This window comes from Sphaeramia orbicularis, chromosome 7, assembly GCF_902148855.1.
Source record: "Sphaeramia orbicularis chromosome 7, fSphaOr1.1, whole genome shotgun sequence".
NCBI classification, from domain to species: Eukaryota; Metazoa; Chordata; class Actinopteri; order Kurtiformes; family Apogonidae; genus Sphaeramia; species Sphaeramia orbicularis.
The window spans coordinates 698684-712273 of NC_043963.1; the positions used below are offsets into that span (position 1 = coordinate 698684).

General features: G+C 43.0%; 1 protein-coding gene across 1 annotated transcript in view; it reads left to right on the forward strand.

Annotated features, from left to right (window-relative positions):
* LOC115422239 (IQ motif and SEC7 domain-containing protein 2-like) overlaps positions 1-13590 on the forward strand; it is a 64777-nt gene that overhangs the window by 1152 nt on the left and 50035 nt on the right. The window contains 1 exon segment of the mRNA XM_030138445.1: positions 5010-6546. Within this exon segment, the coding sequence (XP_029994305.1) occupies positions 5867-6546 (680 nt within the window). The 5' untranslated portion in view covers positions 5010-5866.

Here is a 13590-nt window from a genome sequence, read left to right on the forward strand (position 1 = left end):
CACAGTTCTCATTATTATCGCAGTATTGTTGAAATTGTGCTCAAAATGTTCAAAAGTACTGATACACTGAAATAATTTAACCAAGTTGTATTTAAAAAAAATAAAACAAATATAATACCCACTGTCCCTTCTGTGTCAGAACCATTCCAATATTAACCCTTAGTGGTCTGAGTCTGTTCTGTCTGTTTTTCAGTCCTTTTGATTTGGCCTTTATATACTATAGAAACAAATGTTTACTATACCCATGTTTGGATCTGTTTTGTCAGCACAACTTCATCTGTATCATCTGTCTGTTATTTTTTCACTTTAACCTACTATAAAAACACAAAAGGACAAAAAAAAAAAAAAATAGAAAATCCAATTTGAAAAATGTATATAATTTATTGCATAAATAACACACAGATGCTTAATGAACCTTTTCACAGACTTTAAAAGTGAATATTGGTTCCAAATATTAGGTATAGAAAATTAAAACTGTAATAAATTCAAACTATACTCAAATATTTGACATTAAAGCAGATCTGTACAGAGGGTTTTTCCCCTAAAAGTGCGTTAATCAAACACAGTTATCATGAGAATTAGAATTTAAACGGTAATACTAACCGTCTGCAGTTTTACCGCCAGTTATCGTTATACCGGTAATTGTTACATCCCTAATCAGCTCCAACTGGTCTGGAACCCACAGAGCTGTCCCTAAGCCTGGGGGCCAAATTTGGCCCACCAAAGGGTCCAGTCTGACCCATGGGATGAATTTATGAAATGCAAAAATGACACTGAAGATATGAATGCTTTTAGTTCAGGTTCCACAAACAGACCAATTTAATCTGCAGTGGGTCGGATCAGTCAAATACTGTCATAAAAAACAATAAATACTCACAACTCCACATTTGTCTCTTTGTAAATGTAAACATTTCCATGTCGTTTTACTGTATTTACACAAAAAAACAAACTATCATTTCACAAAAATGCAAATAACCTGAACAAATATGAACATTTTTGAAATCTCTGAAGTGCAAGTTTACCAATATTCTGCCTGTTATGAAATGTTTTCTGTATACGTCCACTGTGATCTGTATGTTACAATGCACATGTGTAAATGATAAACTGAGACAATATTGTTAAAATTGCACTTGGTTTTCTTAAGAAATTTCACTTTGTTCATGTTATCTACATTGTTTTAAAGGATAGTTGGTAGATGTAAATGTTTTCATCGCATAATTAATTTTTTTTTGCTCTAAAACATACAGGAAAATTTGGAGTTGACATTATTTATATATTATTATGCTATTATTAGGGGTGTAAGAAAATATCGGTTCTGCAATATATCGTGATATTTCATTTCACAGTACTGTATCGCTATTAAAAAGTACTGTATCGATATTTTTAGTTATTCAAATGCAGATATTGTGGAGGTTCAGTTTTGTTTTTTGTTTTTTTTTGTTTATTGTTTCTATTTTATTTATTCTTATTTCACACTCTTTTATTCAGTAATGTTGGTTCCTTTGTTTGGATTGAACTCAAATCCTGTTCTGATGTTAGTTGTGAACTAATAGAATCTGAACATTTGAACAGGATCTGAAACTGGAATGTCTGGAAAACAGAATTTCAGTTTGAACACAGGTTTGAACATTTGGTGATAGAACATTAGATCCTGTTGGGATCAGATACAAATGTGTTTAGGATTTGGGCAGATTTCTGCTGGAATTCAATTCATCAAGGAAATAATCATTTAAAAAAAGAAACCAAAAAAAATTTCCTTTTTAACAGTATCAGCATATATCATGATATATTGTATCATGATCCTAGTATTGTAATGTGTATCGTATCGCCAAATTCTTGCCGATACACAGCCCTAGTTTGGATTAAGATGGCGAGTCCGTCCGGTCCATTTCAGGTGGAAACAAGGTTCTAATAGTTTTGGATTTTTCATTATGGTTTAGTTTTATTTAGTTTTGACTTTTTTTCTCGAATTCAGTTCATTTTAATTGGTTTTTAGAGCAGGTTTACTAGTTTTTATTAGTTTTCATTTTTTTCTAAATGCTTAGTTTGTTTAGTTTTAGTATTAATTTTAGTTCAGTTGTAGTTTAGTTGTAGTTTAGTTGTAGTTCAGTTGTAGTTCAGTGGTCTCTTTTCTCTTCTTCTCTGTCGTCGTATTCAAATAAATCCCAGACAGGACTCTGCTGCTTTCTCCCAACTTTAGTCTCCATGTTTCCAGGTAGAGTGGGGACCTGGGGCCTCATGTACAAAGACTTGCGTGGATTTCATACTGAAACCTGGTGTACACCCAAATCCAGAAAAGTCCGAACGCACAAAAAAATCCAGATGTATAAAACTGAGCGTACGCCCAAACCCAAGTACATTTCCTTCATACATCCCAATCAGCGTGGAACTGAGCGCATATGTTGGAGTACCTGACTCCTCCCTCTCCACGCCCACATTTAAATATGCAAATCAGTATAAACGGGGTCTGCAGGTGGGATTCCCTCTGGGATTCCTCTGTCTGCAGGATCAGACGATGACGTCAAGGTGGACGCGAAGCGGAGGCAAAAACAGGCGGAAGAAGAAAAGAGACGAACTGAGACTGAGCAGAAAGTTGCCGATATTGTGGGTGACACTGTTCTCACAGGGCTGATGCAGATCACCCCCAAAGTAAATATAGATTTAGTATTTGTGTAAGTCACACATTAGTTCATTCTACGGGTCATCCAATATCACAGCCAAACAAGAAAAAGGTTCATGCGTGATCATGTCAGGATATCAAAGAGGAAATCAAAGACTTTGACTCATGTTTAATCACTCAAATTATTATTTTCCAACAATGAGACAGAAGACCCAGGACCATCCTCCTGTCCCAGAGGCTCCTGTTGACTCCCCGGCGTTAGCCGGTCCTCTGGTCCGCCACAGCCCACTGCTGATGCCCGTCCGACCGGTGTCCAGAACACCGGCATGGGTCTGTGCTGACCCGAGTCACATTAGGACATTGTGAGGACAATGGGCGGAGTCAATGAGCGACTGGACCGACTAATAAATGTTCTCACAGACATGAACAGTACATTAAATGCATTTATCAGCCAATGAATTTTAGGTCCTTGTCTCTTTGCTGTTGCTGAATGTCCATCCGGACAGGACTGGCATTGATGGATACAGGGTCTAATTGGTTCTGGTTCTGTTGGTGGATGTGCTGCTCTGACAGTAGGATGACGTGGCGGTGTGTTAATTGTTCTTCTGTGTGTCTCCGATGTGCCCATCAATCGGAGGAATGACCTTTTTCACATTATTAACAGTTTCTCAGTGTCACCTCTAAGTGTCGCCAATGGTTCCAAAGCACTAGAAACGTGCGTACACCAGCTGTGGACTTGGCATGAAGGAGCGCACATTTCCACGGTCACTTCACTCTTTATACATCTGAACGTGAGCGTGGAAAAGGGTGTACGCCAGGTTTTTGTGCGTACGCACGCTTCATACATGAGGCCCCAGAAGACGATTGGAAACCACAAGTGACGGACCAAAAAGTGTCGTGTGGTGACAGCAGCTAGAAATGCTTGAGGGAAATAAATTGATTTTATATCAATCTGACATTGACAAAGATGAAAACAAAGGGAATTTGATCCATAATTTTTATCCGTTTTAGTTAGTTTTGTAAACACACAATACAGTTTCAGTTAGTTATGGTTTTTTCTTTTGATTATAGTTTTTATTTATTTCAATAAAGGAAAATGTTTTTTCAGTGCTAGTTTTGGTCATTTCGTTAGTTTTCGTTAACAATAATAACCTTGGGTGGAAATCAAAAACAAAGAATAAACCAGTGTTCAGCTCACGGTGACAACATGAATCCATCCAGTTCACTGTTGACCAGTTAGCATTAGCATTAGCATTAGGTTAACCCGACTTTTGACTAAACAGCTGGTTTGTGAATATTTCTGTGATATACAGAACACTGGTTTGTTCGGCGGTCAGATCCACTGCGACCGTTGTGGTCCTTTAGTTTCTTATAATCCTGCGTAAGTTTCTTCAGCTTTTCTCGTATTTCTTTAGGTTTGTGTCTTAACATTTAGCTCCGACAGCTTGTTGGCTAAGTTTACTGGAAACTCGCTTGTTTCGTGTCGGTTATTTAAAGTTCATCTGAATTTCCTCCTTCTCTGTAAATACGCTCAGAAGAGCCTGGACCTCGTTGTCCGTCCACTTGTCATAGCTTCTCTTTTGGTCCACTTTCCAAATTATCAAAATACGAAGCTTATGGAAATGAAATAAACGAAACAAAAAAGTTTTAGTGGTGAACGGAATGTGGAATGCTCTGAGTGTTGTCCACCAATCAGCATTCTCCAGCACATAACCCTGCCTCTTAAGAGTTCCAGGTAATCTGGAAAGTACTACCTCCTTACCAGAAATTTCTTATGGGAAATTTTGGGGGTGAAGGAAAGATTTTTACCCGGGTAATTTAGATGGAAACGCACCAGGGTTTTTTAAAGTTCAGAGTAATCCTCAAAGTTCCTGCAAAAGTCCCTCAATTGGAAAAGGGCCTAATGATATCTTTGCTGAAAATTCACTTTTGAAGTTTTCTGTGTTTGGGATCTAACAACCCAACAGTAGAATAACTCCACCATATGCTGACTGGGGTGAATAAAGGAGATGTGCTTGGATTCAAGCGTACGCTCACTTTTATTCATCTGGATTTCTTGGGGGGTTTACAGAGTTTTCTGAACGTAAGTGTACGGCAGGTTTGAGTATGAAATCCACAGAAGTCTTTGTACGTGAGGCCCCAAGTTTTTTCCTCCACTGTTGAATGTTTGTCTTCTGTTGACACAGGACGTTCAGGAAGCATCACATTTATCATTTGAGTGGAGCTGAAGGATGTTTCTTGTGAATGCCAGTTTTTTATGTTCCTTTTATTCACTGATTTTGTCTTTTTTATGCTTATCAACAGTAAAATCACAGATCTGTGAGTTATTTGATGTTTGTTTGTAACTGATGTTTTTTTCTTTTTCATGAATTGGATGGTGGACGTTCAGAAGAATGGGGAAGTGTCGTCCAACAACATGAAGGGGATGACAACGACGACAATGGTGACGATGATGACAGGTGACGCCCAGACACCTCTTTGGATCTGCAGTGAACATCTGACATGACCTTTGACCTTTCCAATCCTCTGGTGGACTCAGAGCAGGATGAGTCCAGCAGGTGAACTCCTGGTCCAGGAGGAGGCGAGGGTCCTCTCCTCATTTGCGTTCATCAGAAGATGAGCTTTTCACCTTTGTGGATCTTTGCATCATCTGGATTTCTCTGAAAAAACCTGTTTTCTTCATGGTAACTCTGCAGGCGGTTTGGTCCGATGTTAACACGGTCTGAGGCTTTTGTTCCTCATCTGACGCAAAGACCAGGTCATGGATCAAAGGGACAGTTCCTAACAGTTCCTACGGTTCTTAGAGACTGAGGCGGACCTTCTGGATGGAGAGCACACACTGACAAACAAAAACGAACGCTTTTCAGTTTTTTCTGTGACTTTATCTGTGATTTTTCTTGGTGCAGTCATGGGTCTGGACCAGGACCCCTGACCCCTGACTGACCCCTGACCCCTGACCAGAGCCCCATGTTCACGTGCTTCATGAACATCATTGACTGGAGCCGACAAGGACAAGGCCCATCCTGATTGTTACATCAGAACTCAAAGAAGAAGAAGTCCCCCCCCCCACACACCCTTAGGTTTGGTGGGGGGGAGGGTGAAGGCCGGTGTGTGTTTTAGGGTGGGGGTCTGTAGTTGTGTACTTTCGTAGCTGTTATTCTTTTCCTGGGTCTGTTGTTGTTCTCAGACCAGCTGTTATTAGTTTGGAGCTGTTAGCCTGTGTGCTAACTCTCAGACCAGCTGTCCATGGATGCCAACCAAGGCCCGGGTCAGGGTGGTCCAGAAAGCCCCAACCGGGCTGTGGAGTACCTCCTGGAACTCAACAACATCATTGAGAGCCAGCAGAAGCTTCTGGAGACGCAGCGCCGGCGGATTGAGGAGCTGGAGGTCCAGCTGGACCGCCTGAGCCAGGAGAACAAAGACCTGCGCCTGGACCGCCAGCCCGTGGCACCTCCTCCACCGGCTCCTCCTCCTCCAGAGCCTCCTCTTCCTCCTCCGCCTCCTCCGCCTCCACCCTCTCAGACCACACTGATCTCAAACAAGAACTCCCACCCCCACCACCACCTCCACAACAGCCCGCTGCCCCCCCAGCCCCCGTCGTCCATCCCACTCCACCACCACCATCAGCCGCTCCATCACAACTTCAACAGCGCTGGGACCGCCGCCATCCCGGCGCCCGCTCCGCCCCCTCTATCCTCCGTCTCCATCCCGACTCAGATCCCGACTCCGGCCCCGGCTCCGCCCCCTCCCCCGCCCATCCCGCCCCGGGACCAGCCGCGGGCCCACGGCCGGCTGAGCCGAGCGCCATCCACCAGCACCGGCACCAACACCAACTTTGTGGAGAAAGAGAAGGAGCGACTGGAGCGTCTGCACCGAGCCAACGCCGCCAACAACCACCACGCCCACACCCTCCACCACCACAAACCGTAAGTTCCATTTACTCTACTGCCATGGGGGCGGAGCCAGAACCAGACCTGAGCAGCATCAGAACCACACAGTCCAACTGGTTCTGTCTAAAAACTCAGACCACATCTGGTTCATATATATATACTGTATATATGTGCGTGTGTGTATACATATATATATATATATATATATATATATATATATATATATATATATATATATATATATATATATATATATATATATACATATATGAACTATATCTAAGGAAGATCCAACACAGGAGATTGACTTGACTCATCTCTACTGAATGAATGAATCCCATATATTTGAGCACATGTCTAATTGAAAGTGTGTTATTGGTTTGTGAATGTTTGGTTCTAGCGTGGTGAACAGATGGGATGGTTCATGAATATGTTCAACATTCATGTGTCATCCTGACACTAAATCCTGTCTGGTTGTGGTTGTGGTTGTGGTTCTGGTTCGGCCTCAGTCTCCTCTAACTCTCCAGCTTCTCTCACAGGTTTGTGTTGAACTTGACCTGGAAGCGTGTGATTGGACGGCGTTTGTGTGTTCTTTAAAGCAGAGCTGTTGTTGTTTCTGAACTCACATAAATATTGATGCAGATCCAGTCCATGCTCACAGATTTCTGCGCAGACACACGGCCTGAACCACTCAACACACTTATGTAATAGATGAGCAGATTTTTTTTGAGGCCACAGAGTAAAGTTGTATTCTGTGCTGATCTCCATGGTAACGCTGACCAGGTAGCAGCACCGCAGCAGCAGCCTCCTCTCATTTGGGTCTAGTTCTGAGCCTGAATACGTTTCCAGTCGGTTTGATAGCTGTGTTTGTTGCCTGGCAACACTAAGGTATCGCAGAAGCCTCCTGTCAGAAGTGTCGCGAGCGGTGGCGGTGGTTCATAGCGCCGAGGGCGCCAGGATGCAGGGCCGCGGTCGGTCGTCCCATGCGTCGACGCCGCTCACTGTCTGTGGGAAGCGGTGATTACGGCCGTGGCTGTTGCTATGCAACTGTGAAAAGCCCATTTGAAAGATCAGGCTCTCGCAGGCAGTTGAAATGGTTTTAACCTTAAAGCTGCTCTGCTTCGCTCACGCAGCTGCTGTGAGCGAAGCGTCGTCTGCTTTTCCACCGTCAGAGCAGAGGAAGCTGCAGCGATGACTCATGGACGCAGATTTCACAGTCAGAGCCACCGTACCCGGGTCTGGGCAGAACCAGATCCCATGTGTGGGACGATGTGGGACATGTCGCAGATGCTGAGACGCAGATTTACATTTAGAACATGGAATCCTAGAAATGGATTTATTGACCGAATCAGTACAAATATATGTGGGTGTGTTCATGTGTTGTTTATGTCATACAATAAATCCTCTATGGGTTGATAAAAAAAAAAAAAAAAAAAAAAAAAATATATATATATATATATATATATATATATATATATATATATATATATATATATATATAAATATCTCTGTTGTCATCAAGGGTTGGACTGTAAATGGTCTTCCAACGTACTCCACACTTCTTAAAAAAGGTACAGCATTGAGCTTCCAGGCCCTTAAGGACAACTACAATCTACAAACTCAGGACCATTTTAGGTATTTACAAATCAGAGACCACATTAGGCAAAAAAAAAAGTAAGGATCACACAGCGATTGGAGACAAATGCTACGTTCCAGTCCACCTGTATCTGGTGTTTTTCTATCCTTCTACTGGTGTTTTTCCATTCTTCTACTGGTGTTTTTCCATCCTTCTACTGGTGTAAATGCACTGGAATGTTCAGTCAAACCTGGGACTTCCACCTTTGAACTTGTACCAGATCCATGTTCTCCCAGTTCTGAGTTCTGACGTAAACGTAGCAGTGGTGCCCCCCCATGGATGTGGTGTTTATGCAGATTGTTTATTAAAACAAGGTATTACTCTGATATTATTTCTCTGTAAATGTTCTGTATAATCAGCAGCTGTTCTAGTGTTAGCTAGTTTTCAGTCCAATGAGTGACAGAATAAATTCAAACCAAATACGAATCCAAATCTACAGAGAACATCAAAGGTAGAACAGCTTCTCTTTCCTTCTGCTCTGTTTTTCCTCCTCTGTTTCCCTCAAATTAGCAAAAAACAAACACCTCTGGGATAGAAATGACTATAAATGAACATAACGTACGGCCCACCATGCTGGTTTGTTTACATCTAACTCCCACAATTCCTTGCGCTCAAACAGTTTGGCCTGACTTGCCTGGAACGTTACAAAGTTGTGACTTATGGGCTCAAAAAAACGGCCTCAAAATCTGACCTGGACCACTTTCATATGTGGTCCTAAATCTGATCCAGATCTGATATTTTACAATGCGACTTCAGTCTGAACGTCCAGGTCGCATTTATCCGACCTTTACGTCATTGAAATGCGACAAACGTCCCAGTTGTTGGTCGGAGCGGAGGAAAACCATATTTCCTTCAGTAAACACAGTGTGTGTCTGCGTGATCTGGTATTCAGTCAGGACCTCTTCAGTGCATGTGGGTCACTTTAGTACCTCTTTAGTCCATGTGGGTCACTTTAGTACCTCTTTAGTCCATGTGGGTCACTTCAGGACCTCTTTTGTCCATGTGGGTCACTTTAGAACCTCTTTTGTCCATGTGGGTCACTTTAGAACCTCTTTAGTCCATGTGAGTCACTTTAGAACCTCTTTAGTCCATGTGAGTCACTTCAGGACCTCTTTAGTCCATGTGGGTCACTTCAGGGTCACATTCAGTTCAGACTCAAAACTGCTAGAAGTTGCATTTAATGCAGAATATGAACCAACACACACAAAAAAATCAGATTTCACCCAAAAATCTGAACTGTGCATTAGACCTGCTGTGTGAATGGACTGAAGACTGAGCAAAAATGAACAAAAAAATCATCAGATTTAAAACAGAACAAAACAAAACAATTACAAAATTAATCAAAAGAAGTCTTAAAAAATGAACCAAATTGCAAATCCAGTCTTTGTTGAATCCTTGGGGATCGGACGTTTCACTGCTCAGTGTTGGTTTCAGTCTGTGTTTTTCAGACTTTCAGTTTTATTTTCCAGTTTTAAACATGACATGATGAACACTGACGTTAATGTTGTGGATGTGAATGAATCTTCAGACTTCAGACACTGATCTCATGTAAATATGGAGGAAGGATCAGGTGTCATGTGACAGCCCAGCTGATTGGTTATGACATCACTGTCCAGTCATCAGTGGTTACATTGTCTTTTGTGAGGAGGCGGAGTCCAAGTGTTGGTCAATGTTCTACACTAACCCTAACCCTATGTGACCAGCTTCTACATCAGTGTTTTTCAACCTTGGGGTCAGGACCCATATGGGGTCACCTGAAATTTCTAGTAATTGATGAAAAAAAAAACCCCAAAAACAACAACTTACTCTGTCCATAATAATATACATTATATAGACTAAATGTCCTCTAACATTAACGTTTATGTGCAACATAATATAGCAAACTATTACATGATCAAAATCAAATTAATTTTAGCAAAAAATTTCTCCATTTTGAATGTCTGGGGTCGCCAGAAATTTGTGATGTTAAAATGGGGTCACAGGACACTGAAGGTTGGAAACCACTGTTCTACATCATATTATCTTCACATTGGCCATAACTTATGTCATATGTTTTTTATTTTGGTTCCGTTTAAATTTGTCGGTTGTGTGATTGAACAGTTATCTAAGGCAGATCCAAATACATTGATCCATGTGTCTGTGTGGATGTGAGGTCAGTTACGCCTCAAAGATGAGCTGTGACTTCTTTTGTTTTCTTTGTGAGGATGCTTGGGCTACTGCTTGGCTAGCTAACTCATGCTAATTATTGACCTTTTCTACCTCTAATCTGTGTCAAAGGTTGTCAGTTGCACCATTTAGCTTATCTACAGGCTAATTTCAAATCCAACTCCATTTGTAAGAACAATAAAAAAAAAACACATTTATTTTGTTTCTTTAGTCTTGAGAGTATTTCAGACTGTCGGCCAGGGGTGTCCGATCGTGATCGACTAGTAGATTGCCACGGTAGCGCGGGTAGATTGCGTGGCATTAAAAGTGAACTAAGATGAGCACGGGTGAAATGGTTTGGTTTCCAGTCGTCCCAGATTGGAACCCCAGTCTTCCACACACAGTCAGTAGTGTTGCCTACTGAACTACACACCCAGGGACATAACTGGTATGGTACAGCAGGGGCGTAGAAGTGCATATGGACACTAGGGACCCGCCCCTACCAGTATCCATCCACTACTGTGTACTCACTATCAGTCCAACCGCTGTCCGTAGTGTTTAGTCAATGATTCTGGAACACAAAGGGTTAACAGTTGGTCTCTGCTAGAAGTCCGGCCTCTAACATAAATATCGCTCTCTGATTGGCTCTTTTGCTAACGTACATGTGATTGACTGTCCACGCCGTCACTCCATCTACTTGTAAAAGGAACCTGCTAGTTGGAGCGTTAACATAAGTTTTCAATATGTTTGTATTTGTTCTGTCTGGGTCACATCAGCTAGATGGATTAGAATATGAGTGGAGACAGTTACATGGACATTTGGACATAATGAAAATGAAAAATGAAAATCGAAGGAGTCGGACTTCCAGTTTGGTTTCACTGTGGTTTTCACTCCAGTTTCTAAACTACGACACAAACGGGCTTTATGAAGTTTGTTTGTTGTCTCGTTTCAAATGTCACTTTGCACCTGAAAGTTACCGTGTGGAAAAAAGAAACGCACAGTTGGAAAGAGGATCCACTCTGCAGTCATGAACTTCAAAACGAATACACGCCTTAGCCAGAGTTATGCTTTTATGACAGTAGGTGCTAGTGCTCTTGGGAAACGGAGTCTTTGTCCCTTAAAAACACCGAAGGCGTCACCGCAATCCACTTTAAAAGAATTCTCCGTATCAGACCTTTAAGCAGAGAAAAGAGCCTTTAACTGAGAGAGAACCACAAGAAAGTAAGAACATACACTCCGATCAGGTTCTACTGAAGGTGGTGTACTGTTCACCTGAGGAGGAACTAAAGCTGACGTAGTCTGAGCCGTAGAGGCAGCTGAGCTCCTGTGTGTGTCTGTGTTGTGTGTCTGTGTTGTGTGTCTGCGTTGTGTGTCTGCGTTGTGTGTCTGTGTTGTGTGTCTGCGTTGTGTGTCTGCGTTGTGTGTCTGCGTTGTGTGTCTGTGTTGTGTGTCTGCGTTGTGTGTCTGTGTTGTGTGTCTGCGTTGTGTGTCTGCGTTGTGTGTCTGCGTTGTGTGTCTGCGTTGTGTGTCTGCGTTGTGTGTCTGTGTTGTGCGTCTGCGTTGTGTGTCTGTGTTGTGCGTCTGCGTTGTGTGTCTGCGTTGTGTGTCTGCGTTGTGTGTCTGCGTTGTGTGTCTGCGTTGTGTGTCTGCGTTGTGTGTCTGTGTTGTGCGTCTGCGTTGTGTGTCTGTGTTGTGCGTCTGCGTTGTGTGTCTGCGTTGTGCGTCTGCGTTGTGCGTCTGCGTTGTGTGTCTGTGTTGTGCGTCTGCGTTGTGTGTCTGTGTTGTGCGTCTGCGTTGTGTGTCTGCGTTGTGCGTCTGCGTTGTGTGTCTGCGTTGTGTGTCTGCGTTGTGTGTGTGTGTTGTGTGTCTGCGTTGTGTGTCTGTGTTGTGTGTCTGCGTTGTGTGTCTGTGTTGTGCGTCTGCGTTGTGTGTCTGTGTTGTGCGTCTGCGTTGTGTGTCTGTGTTGTGCGTCTGCGTTGTGTGTCTGTGTTGTGCGTCTGCGTTGTGTGTCTGCGTTGTGTGTCTGCGTTGTGTGTCTGCGTTGTGTGTCTGTGTTGTGCGTCTGCGTTGTGTGTCTGTGTTGTGCGTCTGCGTTGTGTGTCTGCGTTGTGTGTCTGCGTTGTGTGTCTGTGTTGTGTGTCTGATGACATCGCTGGTAATCTATCTAAGCTTCTGCTGAACCAATGTGGACAGTTGCAATGCATTCTGGGAGAGAAGCTGTGACACGGCAGCTTGCTGTGAGGACACACACACACACACACACACACACACACACACAGAGGTGACAGCTGCAGTGTGAGCAGCGCTGTGACGACAGTCCTGTCATGTGACTGCTTCTGTCCAATGGCTGCTTCTGCGCTGGCTGATCCATCCTGTGAAAAAAACACTGGAATTCTTCAAATTCACACAAATGTGTTTAGTTCGAATGAGCGTTGAAGAACCCAGGGGGCTGTAAATAAACCACAGAACCACCATGAACCATGTGGAAGACCCCTGCACACAGGACCAGCTTTACCTGCTGACCTCTGGTGACCTCTGGTGAAAGGTCATGTGTCATCTTCAGGCCCCTCCCTGTTTCAGCCAAAGTCCCACATTATGAGTCAGGCTTTATTTCCTGGTCGAGGATGATGGAGGCTGGACCCCCACCCTGAACCCTCACCCTGAACCCCCACCCTGAACCTGTTTAGGGTTAGGATTAGTTTAGTGTAGGGTTAGGTTAGCATGTTTATGATTTTTTTTTGGAGGTTTTCTTTATATGTTCAGATGTATCAGATTTGAGTTGGGGGGTCGAGAACCATTCCAAGACATTTAAATTCTGTTACAGTTTGTATTTTTGTAATTTTGTAAATTAATGTGAAAACTTTATTCTGGATAATTTTTTTAAAATAGAGAAACACATTGCCACTGTGTTTGAAAGATGACGCACCAACTGATTTGTATTGAGCCACTGCCTGAGCTGGACCAGGGCTGAGCTGGACCAGGGCTGAGCTGGACCAGGGCTGAGCTGGACCAGGGCTGAGCTGGACCAGGGCTGAGCTGGACCAGGGCTGAGCTGGACCAGGACCGTAGATGGGGCGTCAGTGGCCTGCTCTGGGCTGGCACCTGACACCAGCACAGACTGAGGGCCTGTCATTTATAGAGACTAAACAGTAAAGGTCCAAGTATGGAGCTCTGTGGGATGCCCACTTGTATTGAAACATACAAATGGGAGATTTATCTTGACCAACTTTAACCCACTGAACCCAGGCCTGAAGAAATGATGCAAACCAACATATTGCTTCATTAGAGATACTGAAATG